This window comes from Mustela nigripes, chromosome 5, assembly GCF_022355385.1.
Source record: "Mustela nigripes isolate SB6536 chromosome 5, MUSNIG.SB6536, whole genome shotgun sequence".
In the NCBI taxonomy this organism is placed as follows: Eukaryota; Metazoa; Chordata; class Mammalia; order Carnivora; family Mustelidae; genus Mustela; species Mustela nigripes.
In genome coordinates this window covers 90,645,232-90,665,878 of record NC_081561.1, presented here as the reverse complement: position 1 = coordinate 90,665,878, position 20,647 = coordinate 90,645,232, and the positions used below count along the sequence as shown (strand labels likewise).

Genomic DNA, 20,647 nt, shown 5'->3' with positions numbered 1-20,647 from the left:
CCTCTTCCAAATTTTCTTTCCTCAAAGAAAGCAGTTTCTGTGAATGAAGAAAGCATGCCTCTTAAATTGACTACAAGTGCCATCATTTAAAAAATAGTCTTGTTCATTTTTTAGATTCCCCGAAGTTGTGAATGAGTTCCTGTGGGGAGAGTCGGCCTCGTGGAAGGCATCGATGGTTGTGATGCCGTCTTTTGATATGTGGATAACAGGTTAATAACTACAATTTATTACTTTATTCTAATTGTTTTTATATTTAACTTGAAAAGCAGTTTTGGCCTACCATGTACCCATATGTAAACCAACTTCGACATTAAATCAGGTAGGAAACAATACATATGCCCTCTCCAGAAAAAAGGGTTGTGAAAGTTTTGTTTTGTTTTGCAAACCAGTTGCAATGATAATTCCTTTAGTTAAGATAATCTCATTTAAGAGAATTTCTTTCTGGCAAGGTTTATTTTCATGTAATATTCTACTTAGTAAATCATAATTATTTTGGCTCTACAAAGGAGGAAAAAAAATCTCAATTGTAAAACAAAACAAAACAAAACAACAACAACAACAACAAAAAACCTGCAAAAAACTTTTAGAACAAGATATTGAAAGAAGCAGGCTGCAGTCAAAATAAGCCATAAATACCTTGACTAAATATGCAAACTATACAAACATCTGCAATCATGCCCTCAGTGTAGCCAGTGTGGAAAAATACACAGTTTAGTTTTCCATTAGGTTTTAAATATCAAATTGGATTTTAACATATGTCAAATTAGAGGGTAATCATCAAAATATTTTTACTTTTTTCTAAAAGTTCTCTCAATTGGCAGGGTTTTATATTAATATACAGTATCCTACTCATATTGGCAACTTGGCTTATTTTAGGGAGAACTAAGGTTGTTATGGGGATTTTTACTAATAAAAGAAGCATTTATAATGAATTTGGCTTTCAGAACGGTGCCTTTTTTTTAATCATCCTGTGGAAATAAGTCTGTATTCAGCTGGATTCTGGCAATGGTCACAGTTTTTTTGTAGATCCTTTTCCCCCTTACCCAGTCCTCCTATGTGGTATTGATTTGTGAGACCATGATTGTGCCCTGAGATGCTCATATATTTCTTAAAATATTTGGTAATTGATCTCTGGCATTTTAAAAGCAAATATATGGAAACGGCTTCCAAAGTTTTATTCAGTAATTGCTATTTTAAGATGTGCATACTTGTTTACAAGTGTAATACCCCCCTCATTCTCAAAAAAGGCCAAATGACCACTTTGATTTTTAAAAATGTTTAATACTAAGATTATGAAAGTAGAGAGGTAGTGTCTGTTACCAGTCATTTTATACCATCATTATTTAGGATGTTATTATGTGATGCACACTTGACTTTTGCCACCACGCAAGTAATGATTAATTTCCTGAGGTAAAGATTTTTTTCTAAGATAGTGTTTTTCTAAGCAAAAGATCCCAGATTGACAACTCTGGATACTGTAAGCCTTTATTCGTCTGCAGAGCAAGCCTGCCTTCCTGCCAATCCCACCCAGCTGTTATCCTGAAGAGACCTCTGTTGAGGTCTATACGGGAGGCTGTTTCTGTGCCTTTCCTTTCAAGGCCTGTCTGAGGAAATTATTTAACTGGGTGCCAAATTTATTTGAGTGGGACTGTGAAGAGTGGCCAAGGGAGAGGGCACACTTTTAGAAAAATGCAACTCTTCCATGTAATAGCCACGCAGAGGATAATATCTTTTTCAACACTGTCCCCCTCTGAAAAATGTGCCTATGCTGCCAGGCAGTGCCTGTCTTTACCGCCTTGAAGGGTTTCTACCGGCTGGAGCACCATCCACAGGAAACCCCAGAGTCATATTCTCCAACGAAATATCTCACTCCTTTCGTAGAGCTCAAAGACATTGGGAAAATTTCAAATGTGAATGCGAAATTGTGTTTGGAATATCTCTCCTTTGTTGGCAATGGGTGCCAAAAATGACTCTGCGTGGGTTTGCTTACCATAAAAAGAAATCTCACAGAATGAAATAACTGGCTGGGTATTTTTTTTTTCCTCCCCATATGAGGATTGCTCTAATATTACATTTTTTGAACATATCAATTGATTGGGAAAACTGGAAATTTAACTTTTAGCGTACATTTAGGAATATGAAAAATGAGACATAGCTTCAAAATAGAGAAGTGATATAGCTGTAATTAACCACATAACTATGGATTTCATAGTGCCAAATAGATGTCTATTGAGAAAATGTAAGTAAAGCTGCAGGCACATACAAGGGCACTTTTGATGGGTCGTAATAATATTATTACCATTTCCCTATTAATAAGCATTTTCATACATTTAAACAATAAGACAGAAGCTCAGGAATTTATCATTGTTGGTAGTTAGATTAAAAGTAACACCTAACAAAAAGAGATGAATGTTATCATCTCATCTTGGATTCAACTTTGAAAGCCTTGAGATTAAAAGTGAATTCTTCCCTCGATTGGAAGTTGAGGGGAGCAGCAAAGAGATTGTGGAACATTCCCAAATCCTGTCTGGTTTTAACAAGACAAATATGCTATGCCCAGTAATAGATCTATGGTACACACAACTTACATGGCAAATTCTTTCCCATTTCCAAGATAAAACAACTGTAGACAAGAGATTGATAAAGAGAGTCACATTTTTAATGGTTTAAGAACATGATCAGTATATTCCTCTAAGGACCCATCATTCTTGTTTTCTCCCTCCTATTTGTCTCCATATGTCTCAGAAACTGCAAGAAGGAAACTGACTTTATGGATAGCAGTTATTTGAAGCCTCTCCAAGGCTGGTGTTGAAGAGAAATGCTATATTCTCAGCTATGTTTAAAATCTAATGTAAAAGGTAGATGTGAAATAGGAGTAGTTCCCAATTCCCTCGTGATATTCTTAAGCTTTTCACTGCAGTGAAAAATGAGATGTTGGATTTTAGAGGAAGGTAGACCAGAGGGATCCCCAGTCCTGCTGAGACCTCTAGCTCAGACACAGACAGAAGCTCTTCCGGTATGACCTGAAGTAGGGAACGTGGTTCAGACGATCATCCAGTTTCGAGATAACATGGTTGGACATTTTAGGTAGGCTTGTCTTTAGAAATTTAAAAGGGAATGGTCTCCCTGACAGAAGCTATTTGCATAACTGTATTATACTGTCAATGTATTTTTTGACTGGGATCAAAGTTTTGAATTTTAAAATTTTCTGGATAATAAATGCTATTGGAATATGGAATGGTCCCATGTGATATCAGCAAAATCGATTTTTTAAATAAAATAGTAGATTTTGACTTTTCCTGAATAGGCTCTTTTCCTAAAATTTAAGCTCCACAATTAACTAAACTTTCTAGGTAATTTTTGTTCTGACCACGAAATACCGGCTTTTGAATCTTTGGTATGTCACTTTTCTTCATCTTCTGGCTCATTCTTTAATAACAAAATAGTACTGCCTTTGTGTGATTTTAATTTGTGCATCTCTTTTTTTATAATATGTTCTTAGTGAATAAGAATTGTGTATGTGTTGTTTAGGGTATAATGGTTTTAATTTACTACCATATACCACAGAAATTAAAACTGTGTGATTTATAAAGATATTATCTCATTACTAAATAAAATGTTTTACTCTATTTAATTATTAAATGTATTATTCCAATCCTATTTTTCCAAAAAAATTTTATGTAATTGCTTAATTTGAAGTCAGTGTTTTAAAGCAAAATTTTATGTTATTCTGGGTAAACCAATGAATGGGAAGTGACCATATGCCTAATTTTCACTTGTGAGCTTCTTCCTTTCCTCAAAAAGGAGCACTTTTCAAAGCACTTCAATTATCTGTCATGATAACTTCTCATGTTCTCACAAGAAGCTGTCCTCATAATACTGTTCTTAATACTTTATATTTTGACAATATATAGTTTGTACAATTTAGTCATTTTGAACATTATTTAAATTATGGATTTGTGTGATTTCTAGGAAGTGGCATTTTGAGGACACTTTCTATAGTATAACCATGTAAAACTCATATATTCTCCCAAGACGATGAACAATTTAAGGACTAGAAATATTAAAATCCAAGGGACAATATTTAGGAGAAAGTATTTCTGAAGATGTATTAAGTTACGATAAAACTTACTAGCCTAAGTGGATGGGAGAGATGAGATCTTGTAGGCTTGGAGGTGAGCCAAACCTGGGTTTGACTGGTTCTGACAGTCAACTTCCCTAAGGAGATTGATCCTCCCTCAGGCTCATGATTCTGTCAAATAGGTATAACACTTATCACATAGAGTTGTCATGAAGAGCCAATAAGGTAACACCTAGGAAGCTCTGTATCAGTATCTGGCATATGGTAAATGCCATATCATTATCATTGATATTACTTATTAATGGTAAGCATTATCATTGTTATTACTTGCAAATAATTACAAATATTACTTGCATATACAGGTCAAAGTCATGTAAAATATTACATATGAAAAGTAACTTAGAAATTACTCAGTTCAAGCTCTACCTCCTAGTTGAGGAGAGGCTCACAGTTGTATCTGTTGAGTTGAAAATACACTGTGCTTTCCATTTAGAGGGTACTATTCACCATTAAAAGTCTGATGGTGGTTGTGTTTACATAAACCTTAAATACTTAGTTAATTAGAGAAAAAATTCAGTCAATTTGGGTTCGACATTGCATATTCTTGTTAGCACGATTGCTCTGACTGAAGTAAATTTGCATTGCAGTATGATAGGGCCGTTACTTCTCTTTCAGTTTTTGTCTTATTACCTATAAAAGTATGCAGAAGATCGGTGTGGAAGAAAAATTCAATCCAATAGTAAAACTTTCCAGCAAACCAAAGTTAATATGCATATTGTTAGTTTTTCCATCTATTGCTTTACAAATCACTGACTCTTAGCAGAAGGAACTTTTGATTACAGATGTCTTGTTACAAATATTCCCCACCCAAAAGACTTTTGTTCCTTTGACTTAGGTCATGATCTGAGGGTTGTGAGATCAAGCCCAGAGTTGGGCTTGTGCTGAGCAGGGCGTGTGCTTGAGATTCTCTCTGTTCCTTTGCCCCTCCCCCATCCCCCTGCTTCTGCTCTCTCTCTCTCTCTCTCTCCCTAAAAAAAAAAAAAGAAAAAAGAAAAACAAAAACAAAAAGAAAAATCACCAAAAATCATAAGGTAAAAAGTAGTGAGAGATATGGAAGGGGCATATGCCCCTTCTTCTGACTCCCTGATTCTACTTCACAGTTTAATTTAAGGAGAGTTAAAAGCCATTTGGCATCCCTGTAGATTACGTTTTTCTTAAATGCCTCCTAGGGTGCAGTGAGTTTTTTATTGTTGTTTTTAACATTCAATGCTACTATCTTCTGGATGAGTTCCTATATGGGTACATATTGCTTTACTTTATTTTTTTAAATGGCTGAGTTTATGATGGAGTCATATATTTTTTAAAAGATTTTATTTATTTATTTGACAGACAGAGATCACAAGTAGGCAGAGAGGCAGGCAGAGAGGGAAAGGAAAGCAGGCTCCCCGCCGAGCAGAGAGCCCGATACAGGGCTCCATCCCAGGACCCTGAGATCATGACCTGAGCCGAAGGCAGAGGCTTAACCCACTAAGCCACCCAGGCGTCCCCTAGCGGAGTCATATTTTAATTTAAGCTGTCCTTGTATGCATGTCTTTGTGCACTTGTGCAGGTACCTCTGTAAGGATAAATTTCCAACAATGGAATTTCTGGGCCAAAGACTATATTCTTTCTTACTTTGATAAGCACTGCCACACTGCCTATCAGGGAAGCATCTCAGTTTTCATCATAATTGATAGAGTTGAACACTGAAATTCTCAGAATCCTCTGGGTATGACAATGGCCATTCACTTATGGAAGATGACTATTCACTTAAAATCTAATTATTTCTAAGTTGTTAAGTTTCCCTGAGCCATTCACAGCCATCTGGAGAATTCCTTGATTTGTTGTGATATAAATTTAAATGTGCAAACCTATAGGCTCAATAAAAACCCTCCACTATTCTCAAGTTTTAATACTTAAGGAATTAGGGGCACCTGGGTGGTTCAGTCAGTTAAGTGCCTGACTTCAGCTCAGGTCATGATCTCACAATCCCGGGATCCTGCCCCGTGTGGGGCTCTCTGCTCAGTGGGGAGTCTATTTGTCCCTCTCCCTCTGCCTCTCCCCACCCATTTATGCTGTCTGCCTTTCAAATAAATAAATAAATAAAATCGTTAAAAAATATTTAACTAATTAGAACCAGGCTACTTGTGTCAAGAAACTAAGATGTTTTGATATAATAATCTTATATATTAGAAAATGCTACTCAATTTTTAATAATTTTTTCCCTCTCAGTTGTTTTGGACAGAGTTAATATAAAGTTTACTGCTTTAGCAGAGTATATTCAGAGAAGTCACTGGTTAATCTTTTTTTTCTTTAGGGCACATTACATTAAACTGACCTTTATATACAGCAATGTTGTGGTTTCATGGAACAATTTTTCCTAACTGCGTTTATTTTCTACCCAGGAAGCGTCAAGACAATCATGTCCATGAGAATGCTAAACCATTCAGGTAATCATAACATTTTCAAACTATCACAAAAATGTATTTTGTTTTTCAAGTTTTATGAAGATATTATAATTGTTTATTTTCCTGCCTTTTCCCAAGATCTGGGACAATCTTTAATTCTTATAGTCTTAGCTAGCTCTGCTGATCACCGGTTTTAATCTATAAAATATATCTGTATTGTATGTTAATATAAATATAGATATATATAAAATACATGATATACTTAAATATTTGAAATATGTTTTGCATGTATTTGTTTTATTATACATATATTAATCTATAAAATGTCCATATAAGAAATATGTTATACACTTAAGTATGTAATTTATACAACTTGTTCAGAAATAGGTCTAAATTTATTTTAATGAAGCCTTTAAAAAATGTTACGATTACATAAATGATATCAATCAGAAGCTTTCTTTTAAATGCTTTTCTAACTGAAACTAAGGAGTATATAAAAGGATGACCAAAATTAAAGCATTGAAGAAATTTATGCTTATGACTTAATGCCATGTTTGAAATTAATATCTTTTAATTGTGGAACTAATGTGACAGCTATAAAAAGTATTGCTGGGAAGGGTGCCTGGGCAGAATCTGTTGAGCCTCTGACTCTTGGTTTTATCTCAGATTGCCATCTCAGGGTCCTTAGATCAAGTCCCACTGCGCTCACGTGGCGTCTGCTTCATATTCTCTCCCTTTCCATCTGCCCCTCCTATTCATGCTCTCTCTCTCCCTAAAGTAAATAAATAAAATCTTCTTTTTTTTTTTTTTAAAGTATTCCTTAGAGTAAAAATCATTTTCAATTTATCCAAGGTCAGCCTGGCTATTTGGGATTGGTTCTGGTTTCTAACTAGATAACTGTTATGACGATCTCTTTGTGTTTCTTTTTCTTTCAGATCATTTTATCTTAGTGAAACTGGCAGTTGAACTTTGCTGTAGTTGATGGGCAAAATTTCTCCCAGGCTCTTCATCCCAATTTCATGCTAGTTGAAAATATTCAAATGCCATAAGAAATCTTTATAGATTTGCACTTAGCTTTTGGATGGACAGTTCTGCAATGGAGAGAACTGTGTTATAGCCCTGGTCCAAGGAAATTACCATCGAATGCCCATAAGACTACGGGGTGGGTGTGGAAGTTTCCAAAGAGAAGGAGCACTCAGCAAGTCTGCAGACACCCTGCAACATGGAAGTAAACGAGCTCTGAAAAGCACAGAGTGGAAGACACTGCATGAGTCTGCATGGCTTTCAAGTGAACTAGCACTGAAGACCTTGTAACAAAATGGACACCGGGGACACAGCTCTAGGACAAAAAGCTACCTCAAGGTCTGGAGAAACTGATAAGGCTTCAGGTAGATGGAGACAGGAACAATCAGCTGTTATTAAGATGAGCACTTTTGGCAGTCAAGAAGGACAGCGGCAACCACAAATAGATCCTGAGCAAATCGGAGACACAGCATCAGCACAACTTTTTGGTTCTGGGAAACTGGCCTCACCTAGCGACGTGGCACAGCAGGTCACAGAGAAGCAATACCCACCGCACCGTCCGAGTCCTTACTCATGCCAACATTCACTCTCTTTCCCTCAGCACTCATTGCCACAGGGGGTCATGCACAGCAACAAGCCACATCAGAGCCTCGAAGGCCCTCCGTGGCTTTTCCCTGGCCCTTTGCCATCTATTGCCTCCGAGGACTTATTTCCTTTTCCTATACACGGCCACAGTGGTGGTTACCCTAGAAAAAAGATTTCAAGTCTGAACCCTGCTTATAGCCAATACTCTCAGAAAAGTATCGAACAGTCAGAAGATGCTCACAAGAAAGAGCACAAACCCAAAAAGCCCGGCAAATACATTTGCCCCTACTGCAGCAGGGCGTGTGCCAAACCAAGCGTACTGAAAAAACATATCAGGTCCCATACTGGTGAGCGGCCATATCCATGTATACCTTGTGGTTTCTCATTCAAGACAAAGAGCAATTTGTATAAGCACAGGAAGTCACATGCCCATGCAATTAAGGCAGGATTAGTCCCTTTCACAGAGTCAGCTGTATCTAAATTGGACCTAGAGGCTGGTTTTATTGATGTAGAAGCAGAAATACATTCAGACGGTGAGCAGAGTACAGACACGGATGAGGAGAGCTCTTTATTTGTTGAGGCTTCTGAGAAAATGAGTCCTGGCCCGTCGATCCCACTGGATATTGCCAGCAGAGGGGGCTATCATGGGTCACTGGAAGAATCACTGGGAGGGCCCATGAAAGTGCCCATTTTGATTATCCCCAAAAGTGGGATTCCTTTACCTAGTGAAAGCTCTCAGTATATAGGCTCTGATATGCTACCAAACCCGTCTCTAAATACTAAGCCTGATGATTCCCACACAGTGAAACAGAAACTTGCACTAAGATTGTCAGAGAAAAAAGGACAAGATTCTGAGCCATCTCTTAACCTTCTGAGCCCGCACAGTAAAGGAAGTACTGACTCCGGTTACTTTTCTCGCTCAGAAAGTGCAGAGCAGCAAATAAGCCCTCCAAACACAAATGCAAAGTCTTACGAAGAAATCATCTTTGGAAAATACTGTCGGCTTAGTCCCAGAAATACACTCAGTGTTACAACCGCAAGTCAGGAGCGTGCCACAATGGGGAGAAAGGGCATGATGGAGTCATTACCTCACGTAAACACCAGGTTAGATGTCAAGATGTTTGAAGATCCTGTCTCACAGCTGATCCCAAGCAAGGGAGAAATCGACCCCAGTCAAACCAGCATGCTGAAATCCACGAAATTCAACAGCGAATCCAGGCAATCCCAGACTATGCCATCATCTATCAGGAATGAAGGAAAGCTGTTTCCTGCAAATTTCCAAGGCAGCAACCCAATTCTCTTAGAAGCTCCTGTGGACTCTTCACCCCTTATTAGAAGCAACTCGATGCCAACTTCTTCAGCAACTAATCTAAGTATTCCTCCTTCTTTGAGAGGAAGTCACTCATTTGATGAAAGGATGTCTGGTTCCGATGATGTGTTCTATCCAGGGACGGTAGGAATACCCCCTCAGCGCATGTTAAGAAGACAAGCTGCATTTGAGCTGCCTTCGGTACAAGAGGGGCACATGGAGGCAGAACACCATGGCAGAATGTCAAAGAGTATCACAGGCTTATCCCTGAAGGAAAAGAAATTAATGTCTGGGGACCGGATGGGCTATGACTATGATGTCTGCCGGAAACCCTACAAGAAATGGGAAGACTCTGAGACGCCAAAGCAAGGCTACAGGGACATTTCCTGCTTCGGCTCTTTAAAACATGGTGGCGAATATTTTATGGATCCCACAGTGCCATTGCAGGGTGTGCCAACCGTGTTTGGAACTACATGTGAAAATAGAAAACGCCGGAAAGAGAAGAGTGTAGGAGATGAGGAGGACACCCCCATGATTTGCAGCAGCATTGTGAGCACTCCCATGGGCATGATGACTTCCGACTACGACCCCAAGTTGCAGATGCAGGAAGGACTAAGAGGTGGATTCTCCATGTCTGGACACGAGAACCCTTCTCACAGCCACTCTGAGCGTTTTGAGCACTGTCGACCCCAACTCCAATCTGGAAGCCCATCTCTTGGGTCCGAGGAGTCACCCTCAGCCACTGATTCAGACAAGATGTCAGACCTAGCGGGCAGGAAGCCTCCTGGAAATGTGATTTCTGTGATTCAGCACACAAACTCACTGAGCCGACCCAATTCATTCGAAAGGTCTGAGTCAGCTGAACTGGGGGTTAGTGCACAGGATAAAGCCTCCTCACCTTCTGAGACTTGTGACAGTGAGATTTCTGAAGCCCCGGTGAGTCCAGAGTGGGCTCCACCGGCTGACAGTGCTGAAAGTGGGGGAAAGCCCTCCCCTTCCCAGCATGCTCAGCAGCAGTCCTACCATGCGCAACCCAGGCTGGTGCGCCAGCACAACATTCAAGTTCCAGAGATTCGAGTGACAGAGGAGCCTGATAAACCAGAGAAGGAGAAAGACACCCAGAGTAAAGAGCCGGAAAAGCCTGTGGAGGAGTTTCAGTGGCCCCAGAGAAGCGAGACCCTTTCCCAGCTCCCAGCCGAGAAGTTGCCACCCAAAAAGAAGCGACTGCGCCTTGCCGATATGGAGCACTCTTCAGGGGAATCCAGCTTTGAATCCACAGGCACCGGCCTCTCCCGCAGCCCCAGTCAGGAAAGCAACCTGTCCCATAGCTCCAGTTTTTCCATGTCTTTCGAAAGAGAAGAATCCATCAAGCTTGGCGCACCTCCTAAGCAGGATGAGTTTGGGAAGCATTCCGAGTTTTTGACTGTCCCTGCTGGGTCCTACTCATTGTCCGTCCCGGGTCACCACCACCAAAAGGAGATGCGGCGCTGCTCGTCCGAGCAGATGCCTTGTCCTCACCCAACTGAAGTTCCAGAAATCCGGAGCAAATCCTTTGATTATGGGAATCTGTCCCACGCCCCGGTGGCAGGGGCATCGGCCGGCACCATGTTATCTCCGTCGCGGGAGAGGAAGAAATGCTTCCTGGTGCGGCAGGCGTCCTTCAGCGGTTCTCCGGAGATCGCCCAGGGTGAGGCTGGTGCAGATCTGAGTGTGAAGCAGGAGCAGATGGAGCACCTGCACGCCGGCCTCAGGGCCGCATGGCACCACGCCCCCACCTCTGTGCTGCCTCCTCTCCAGGCAGAGGACCCCGGGAAGCAGGTTGTCGGGCCCTGTGGCCAGCTGAGCTCAGGGCCACTCCACTTGGCCCAACAGCAGATCGTGCACATGGACAGTCAGGAATCTCTGAGAAATCCCTTGATACAACCAACATCCTACATTGCGAGCAAGCACTTGTCTGAGCAGCCGCACTTATTTCCACATCAAGAGACTATTCCATTTTCTCCCATCCAGAATGCCTTGTTTCAGTTTCAATATCCCACCGTCTGTATGGTTCATTTACCAGCTCAGCAGCCTCCCTGGTGGCAGGCACATTTCCCACATGCCCTCATGCAGCACCCTCAGAAGAGCTGTGGCAAGCCTTCCTTCCAGGCAGAAATCCATCCTGGCTATCCCTTAGAGCATATTACAGAGCACACTGGAAAGAAATCTGCTGATTATGCACACACGAAAGAGCAGACTTACCCATGTTATTCAGGAACATCAGGGCTACACTCGAAGAACATTCTTCCAAAGTTTCCATCAGACCAGAGCACCAAGTCACCTGATACTCCCTCTGAGCAGGTTCTTCAAGAAGATTTTGCCTCAGCAAATGCCGGGCCTTTACAGTCCTTGCCAGGAACAGTGGTTCCTGTTAGGATCCAGACCCACGTCCCATCCTATGGGAGTGTCATGTACACAAGCATTTCTCAGATACTTGGGCAGAACAGTCCGGCAATTGTCATCTGCAAAGTTGACGAGAATACTACCCAAAGAACATTGGTGACCAATGCGGCCATGCAAGGGATAGGATTCAACATTGCCCAGATGTTGGGGCAACATGCAGGCTTAGAAAAATACCCCATCTGGAAAGTACCTCAGACCTTACCCCTTGGCTTAGAATCCTCTATCCCCTTATGTTTGCCTTCCACGTCTGACGGTGTGGCCACGCTGGGAGGTAGCAAGCGGATGCTTTCTCCAGCCAGCAGCTTAGAACTCTTCATGGAAACAAAGCAGCAGAAAAGGGTCAAAGAAGAAAAGATGTATGGACAGATTGTCGAGGAACTCAGTGCTGTGGAGCTAACCAGCTCAGACATCAAGAAGAATATGTCCCGCCCACAGAAACCCCAGCTGGTTCGACAAGGTTGTGCTTCTGAGCCAAAAGATGGCTTGCAGTCAGGGTCATCTTCCTTCTCCTCACTGTCCCCTTCCTCATCTCAAGACCATCCATCTGCCAGCATGCCCCTGAGGGAGCCATTCCCACCCAACTCCAGGGCACCCTCTCTAGGCCAGAAGTCCAGTGGGCCTTCTGAAAGCAGAGAGTCCTCAGATGAACTTGATATTGATGAGACAGCATCTGATATGAGCATGAGCCCACAGAGCTCCTCGTTGCCTCCGGGAGACAGTCAGCTTGAAGAGCAAGGAAAGGGCCAGAAGCTTCCTGTTGGCATGCTGGTGCACATGGCCTCTGGCCCAAGCAGGAAAATGGCAAACTCAACTCTTCTTTTCACGGATGTGGCAGATTTCCAGCAGATTCTTCAGTTCCCTAGTCTGCGGACAACAACTACCGTGAGTTGGTGCTTCTTGAATTATACAAAACCCAATTACGTGCAACAGGCCACCTTCAAATCCTCGGTTTATGCTTCATGGTGCATTAGTTCCTGTAACCCGAACCCATCAGGATTGAACACCAAGACCACTCTGGCTCTTCTGAGGTCCAAGCAAAAAATCACTGCAGAAATTTATACTCTGGCTGCTATGCACAGACCTGGAACTGGCAAACTTACATCATCAAGTGCTTGGAAGCAGTTTGCTCAGGTAATGGATACCATTTCTAAAAGCCCTGTAGTGTGGATTTGCTTGCTGAGTAGAATACAGAGTGAAGGACGTAAGGTCTAAAACATACAAGTGAAATGAAGGTTAGAGTCGAGGGAGCCCTCCACGACACTGAATTCCCTTCCCTAGTAAGCGAAGAAGCCACAGACCGTGAACTGGGTCTTGAGGACATCTCTCCTTCACCCAGGTGCCATGAAATTCTACCACTGGGACCGATTCCTTTGGGTTCTTCTCCTTTCTGGCCCGTGTTAGTGACCCAGAAGATCCAATTTTCTTTTGATATGAGGAATTGAGGGGATTGTGAAGTGTGGATACAGGACGTATCCACTCTGTGAATATGGGAATGGACAATAACAGGAAAGACCTGGGAGGAAGTGTGCATGTGTCAGAACTGAACTCCACAAACTCCAGGGGGCGTGTTCGCATTGACAATACTTTTTACTAAAATTTATTTTCTCTATTTCTCTCCCAAAACTCATTTTTCCAAGCAGTTATCTGATTTGTTCCTACATGAACAATTGATACCTCACATATAAAATTGCAAAAATACTAAAAGGGACACTTGGAATTTTTGCCGAATTATTAATGAAACAAATAGAGTTTAAAAATCTATTTTACTTAATCCGGTTACCATTTCCCTTCAACAATTTTTGAAAATATGTCCTTAATTGATATTGTTTTCATTGGTATTTAGGAATACAGAACATGTTTTCTGTTTTTATTAGTGTTGCACAGAGTAAGTGCCAACAGAGGAGTATTATTTTTTAACAAAATGTTGGATAATTCCATTAAAAGTGTCATTCTCCGCTTTTATCTCTAACATCCCTTATTTCATGTAAATGGGCTGCAACCCTTTAGAATTGAATTTAGGCTAATTTTCAGAGATTAGAGAAGAGCAGAATGTGTGGGCTTCTCCTCTGTCTTAGGGAAACCATTTGAAATGATTCTCTCTTTTGTCCTACAGATGAAACCTGATGCATCCTTTTTATTTGGCAGCAAACTAGAAAGGAAACTAGTTGGAAATATCTTAAAGGAAAGAGGGAAAGGAGATATTCATGGAGATAAAGATATTGGATCTAAACAAACGGAGCCAATCCGAATTAAAATCTTTGAAGGAGGGTAAGGAAACATACATGTATGTGTGAGACATTCAGTTCTAAGTCAGAGAAAATGGTCACAAATGTACACGTGGAAAAAATAGTATCTACTCTGGTTGGAAGTATAAGGTGAAATCCTTCTCTATTCACATTTCTGAAGTCTGGCTGGTAATAGATAATGAGTTCATGCCCTTGCTCTCAAAGGCTTACTTTCAATGATAATGTCCCTGTTCATAAGATTTGAGCTTCTGCTTTAAATTTTCACACCTCTCATGCACTATGAAATCAACTAAATTGATAGACTCTTGATGTCATCTAATCTTGTTCCTTCTTTAATTTTACATTTATAATTATTTTTCTATGTAATATTAATGGACATATTTTATTGTGTGTTTACAAAAATATAATCATGTACACTCATGTATAATTCTAAGAACTAGTTAATTTGATGGTTCATTTTATTGCTTTTAGTATTACCTGAAGTCCAGACTTTGTCAGGAATTCACCAGTTCCATCAGTGTCCTATTTCTGTCCCAGGATCCAAGCCAGGGCACCACACTGCATTTATTTGTCATGTTTTCCCTGTTTCTTCTGGTTTGTGACAGTCTCTTTGTCTTTGGGAATTTCTTTTTAAATGTTGAATCCTGAGTTGTAGAAACACAAGTGATAAGGTCCCAATGACTTTGATATCTATACAGTAAAGAAAAATTACATATATGTGCAACATCTAATTTTAAATTTCAATACAAATGTATTTTAATTTCAGTCAGTTACATGAGAGAAAATTAAAAATATTAAAGCATATTAACCACATTTGGGACATTATTGTTGTAACGAGCCATATCTCTGCAATAGATCTGTAATTTACATGATTCCATGAGCATGAATTTATTCTAGTTACATTTGGAAGACAGAATAATGTTATTTATTTGATTATAAAACATTCAATGTTTACTGATAGGAATTATCTGTTTCCCATGTAGATTCACCAGTTTAGAGATGAATTATTAAAATTGTTTTCCTCTTAGTGTTGGCCCTTTTGGATGTCTAGTATTTTCAACATTGAAACCTCAGTTGTATGGAGTCTTGAAACCTGTCTTGATATTTTGTTGACATCCCTCATCTTTTAACACAAATGAGAGAAATATAGATTTTATCTTTCCTTAGAGACTAAGAGGTCCCTGTGACTGAATCAACATGCTTATATTCAGCAGTCTTCATAGCTGTGCACTTGTACTAGGTTAGCAGAAACCTTCTTATTACCTTAGGAAAGCCCATCTCCACCAACGAAGGACATAAGTGAAAAAGCATATGTGAATATTTTATTGTTGTGTTTTTATGATCCACAAGGACTGTGCCCTTACAGTATTTCTTCCTCCTTTCATTGTCCTGTGGTATGGGCTACATCCCAATCATTTCTTAATCTGTGACCCAACTTCTGACAGGGGGTGACCAGCTGTTCATTCCAAGCAGTGTGCTACTGCCTCTCATGTTGGTAATTGCAAAGGAATAACTTTAAAAAAGAAGTATTACTGACCAAATTTTTAAGCAGATGTGTGCTTTATGCAATTCCTAGATTTAGTAATTTAATTAAACATAGCTTTTATTTTTTTCAAAATCCATTAATTCTTGTACTAAGTAGATTCATAGGTCTTCAGACCTGTCAAAGGGTAAAATACTTTATTTGCACAAATTTTTCTAATATGCAGCTTTATTTTATACTGAATTTTACTGTTTGCAAGTTAAACAGGTAAGACATTAAAAATAAACTATATTACCTGAAGATAAAATGCTTTTCCCATCAACTGTGATGATGGGCTACATTAAGCATAAGGTGTCCTTCTGTGATGAAAATTGGCTTTCTCGAAAATTATTTGTTTCATTCTATATGATATTGTTATTACTTAATTCCCACCTGGATCTTTTGGTACTGACCAAAACGTAAATAATGTTAAGATTGAATAGCATCCATAACAGAGTTAGTATTTAAATATGTGGTTGGATTTTCTCTCCTAAAAATCCTTCAGTTGGTTGGACAAATGAAGTTGAACTTTTACTCCTGATGACAGATTAGCTACTAGGACAAAATGGAGAAGTGGCAATGCTCTTAGAATGTAAAAAACCAAAACCAAAACAAAAAAACCTGTAAATGGAGTGCCTTTATACTAAATCTGTACTGAATTAGGGCATTTTATATGTCCGTTTACATTTTGAAGTTATAAAAAGAGCCTCTTGAAAGGAATATTTTTCCAAGAATGACATTAGACCCATAATTCTAGCCTAGCTTTGATTTAAAGATAATGATATTCATTGAATTATTCAATAGAATGCTACTGTACTCTATGATTGATCATGTTTCATTGTAGTCTAAAGAAAATGTGATGGTTGAGCACTGGAAAGGTTTCTTTCACGCATTATCACGGTGAATACCTAAGACTTGGTTAACTGATTTGATTAAACTAGATGACCTCAGACATCCTTTCAAACCTCTCGATTAAATTCTTCTGGAAACAAATGCAAATTTGATTGAAAAATAGAATCTCTAGTTTTTATTATGTAACAGTACTTACCAGAAGCTACTTGAAATTTGGACTCCACTTTAGTGCAAATTCATGGTCCTTGGGAAGAGCGGATCAAATCTGTAGACAACAGTTGGTGAGCTCAGCTCAGCCTGTGTAAGCTAGAAATTTTGGAGACACTCTCATGCCAGGATTGTAAAAATAGAGTTAAAGCTTGCAATGAAGAATGCTATTATCAATTATACTTATTTTAGCAAATTTAGAGGGATGTGTATGTGTTCTGCATGCACATCTTAGACGATGTAATGTTAATGAATGATATACGTTGATTTGAATATGTTGGTATAACTTTTTGGATATTTCTTGTGTGGAGTCTGCACTCGAATCCAAAAGTAGTAAGGCACAACTCTGCACTGAGATTTATGGAAGCCCATTTGAACAGCTATACCCCAAGTCCCTATATCTATACTTAATAGAGGGACCCAAATCCATTTTGAAGACCATAGAAAAATTATTTTGCTTTCAATGCCAAATCTATTCTTTGGTGGTTTCAGGTATTTACTGCATAAATTTTATAGGCTTCATAGAAGTAAAGTTGAATAATTGTAAAGAACCCTCATAAAAATTTGGTCACTCAAAAAAAAAATGTACCCCTCAAAAAAACAGCTTCTGGGTTGATATATAAAACACTGGAAGTATTTGAAAACACATGGCATTCCCCTTTTCTAAACAGGTATAAATCAAATGAAGATTATGTATATGTCAGAGGACGTGGACGCGGAAAGTATATTTGTGAAGAATGTGGGATTCGCTGTAAGAAGCCAAGCATGCTCAAAAAGCATATCCGTACTCACACTGATGTCCGGCCTTACGTATGCAAGTTATGTAACTTTGCCTTCAAAACGAAAGGTACAATTCTCATCTTTATAGAGGAAAATTCTTTTTTTTTTTTTTTAATGGCTACCTTGGATTCTGAATACCATTTGATAACTAACTTGCATTGACAGTAAGACGGTTTTGATTTTGAAATGTATTTTCTCCCTTATGTTAGCAGTCAAAGGATGTCCATGAGACATTGAGGCTCCTTTTATGACTTAAGTAAGAGCTATAGACTTGGGGCCAGGCTAGTTGTTTCCGAAGGAAGTGGCTGAGAATTGCCTGGATTGCTCTTGCTATTACTCTTTGTTGGAAATATTGTGTGGTCTAGATAATCTTTGCACCGGTACTGAAATACCACCAGGAGACAGTTCATGCAGCGGCATTAGAAAAGCAAGGCAGCAGCTGGGAAGAAAGCATGTGCCCATGGTCAGTTTCAAGATTATAAATAATGTAGAGACCCACAGACTCCCAGGTGGGCCCCTCCATCCACAGTCGCATTAATTATGCATAGAAGTTTGATAGCTTGTGTTCCGTGTATTTATCAGCACAGAGAAAATTTCTTATTCTCAGACCACAGCTGTGAATCTCATAAAACTAGGACCTGCGTTAAAACGATACTCTGTCTTTTACAGGTAGATTTATATGAAAATATTTTATACAAGAAGGTTGCTTTGATTGTATTTCCATCATTTTATAAAATCATGGAAATGTACATATGCTCAGTGTTCTCAGATTACAGACAATAGTAATTTAGAGGTCGTTGTAGAAGTACGTTCACAGCTTGCTGTAGATGTACTTTAGTAGATCTAATGGATTTTTACCCCCTCACTAACCTCATATGATTTCCTATGCTTTAACTTAAATTTGGCAGGCCCATTATTCTGCTCCACTACCTGTCAAGAAAAATAAATATCAGATAAGATTATCTTTGGTAGAGAAATTTGTACCTATTTTCTCCCATAGCCAATATCCTAAATTGTATTATCAGGTTTGTCAGAAGTATAAATGAGTAGACTCTCAATATACTTGTTTGTTCTGTATTAAGAAGTATCTCTGTTATGGGAGGTTTCCTTTGAAGCCATGTAAAAAAGGAGGGAATATTCATTTGCATTTCAAAAGAGATAAACATAAGGTCCTTTAAATACCATCCACCTTTGCAGTCAAGCCTTTTATTTAGAACTTCTTCAAGAGACTCCCCAGGACATAAGAAAATACAAACTTTGGTTTTATAAACTGCAGATCTGCTAGTCATTACCACTGGTAGATTTTCCCCGGGCATAGGGGTTTGCCGTGGGTATAGCTATGTGAAACGCTGAGTGAAGAAATGTCATGTTTCTAGGCTTTTTAAAATCAAATTAAAAAATAATAATAATAAAAAAATAAAGACTTAGTTTGTATAATCTTAAAAAAAAATTAAATTAAATTTGGCTCTGGATCACTTTCATGGAATTTCAGCAGGAAATAATTTATTCTTGGTCATTATTGGCATTTCCTTGTCACCCTTCAGGAATGTGCAAATGTCTCAGAATCTTAAAATGAGCACAATATCCTGGGAAACCCTTCCAGCTTTCCATTGAAGTGACTGTCGTCCCAAACCATGTATATGAGTGCAGATGCTGAGCACAGTTGTGGAAGGAGCACCTCCTGCAAGCCTGGTGCTACCCGCTTCCCCAACTGGAATCCCTTTAGAAGCTCGGGGCTTCAGTCAACCAAAGCCAGGGTGGAGTTATTTCAGAGCCAGATTTCTAACTAAAAACCTATCCTGAAGATGAGAGTCCAAAGCCTGACTGCCTATTGAAATGGAGAAAAAAGAGAAAGAATAAATAGACGAAGAGAAACATATTAAGATCTAAATAAATTATCTTGACACTATCTACACACCCATTCACATGCACAGGTAACTTGCACCTGTGCAGAAGCCAGTATTTTCCATTAATATACAGATGTATTAATTAATCTATAGATTTAGGAATTCTTGATGACCTGGCTCTAAAAATTTTTGAGATCTTTAAAACATTTTTAGATAAATAAGAACTGTATGTAGGGGCCTGGAAATATTTGGAATTACCAAAATATTGTAGAACTTTAAAAACTACTGTCATAAGTTTGCTAACATATACCAGACAGATAGATGGTAAACACTGATAATGATATTCCCTGTAAGTAGTTAGCTAAGTGTGTATATGGATCTTTGAATTTATTTACAAGATTGGCCTTTGCATAGTTTGCATAATTTTTTTCTTATGACCAGTGAGGAGCCTGGGAAATTGATCTAAATTTAATCAGTGCCAGAAGGTCTGGGGTCTCAGGTGTATTGATGAGAATGTTTGATCTGAACCTTCTCTGAGGTGTGTGACCTCGTTTATGTCACCCCGTTTATGTTTATATCCAGGCCTAGGAGGCTGGCCTGTTGGGGCCAAAGATATTAGATCTCTTCTCAGCCAGGAAAGCCTGGGATTCCCAGTCTTGCTTGGAACATACTCTTAAAAGGTATGACCCTATTCCACAAGTCTTCTAGAGGGAAGGAAACTTGAAAATGGGCCAAAGTTCTGAGTGGTTCATGTATTCAGGAGCCAGATTGTTCTCATCAAGTTCAAGGCAAGGGGTAGTGGGTAGAAACAAATCTATGTTATCTCAATATAGTTCATTTTTAATTTTGGAGCAATCATCACATTTTTGAAATGAATTAATTTATCCTTTTTTTTTGCTTGTGTTTTCTAGGAAACCTAACAAAGCATATGAAGTCTAAAGCACACATGAAGAAATGTTTGGAGTTGGGCGTTTCAATGACATCAGTGGATGATACAGAAACCGAAGAAGCAGGTATTACAAAATTTAGTTGACTGACCTCTTCATTCTTCACACTGGAGCTTTGTGGCTGGGGTGACAAAACAAGTTTTGATATTTTAAAAAACTGATCACATTTCATTTTATTAAATATGAAACATAGTGAAGAAATCTGACATGTTGAATTACTTACAACCTACTGAGAAGAAATAAATGTATTTCAATTCTGACTGAAGGGAAAAAAAGGCCTCACTATGAAAATACTTCTTTCTACAACCATAAAGGAGATCGAATTATTCTTGTGTTGTGACAGGGATTTAGATTTTATG

The 20,647-nt window shown here is 39.1% G+C and overlaps 1 protein-coding gene across 5 annotated transcripts in view; it reads left to right on the top strand.

The window, feature by feature from the left end:
• The window catches only part of HIVEP2 (HIVEP zinc finger 2), a 196,225-nt gene that overhangs the window by 166,113 nt on the left and 9,465 nt on the right, over window positions 1–20,647 (top strand). For 4 of the 5 annotated variants that reach the window (XM_059400848.1, XM_059400846.1, XM_059400849.1 and 1 more), the window contains exons 3-8: window positions 115–209; window positions 6,526–6,570; window positions 7,464–13,018; window positions 14,001–14,155; window positions 17,386–17,561; window positions 20,253–20,354. In XM_059400848.1, coding sequence (XP_059256831.1) covers window positions 7,847–13,018; window positions 14,001–14,155; window positions 17,386–17,561; window positions 20,253–20,354 — 5,605 coding nt within the window. In that variant the 5' untranslated portion in view covers window positions 115–209; window positions 6,526–6,570; window positions 7,464–7,846. The remainder of the gene's footprint in view (window positions 1–114; window positions 210–6,525; window positions 6,571–7,463; window positions 13,019–14,000; window positions 14,156–17,385; window positions 17,562–20,252; window positions 20,355–20,647) is intronic. The other variant, XM_059400850.1, reaches the window with a different exon arrangement.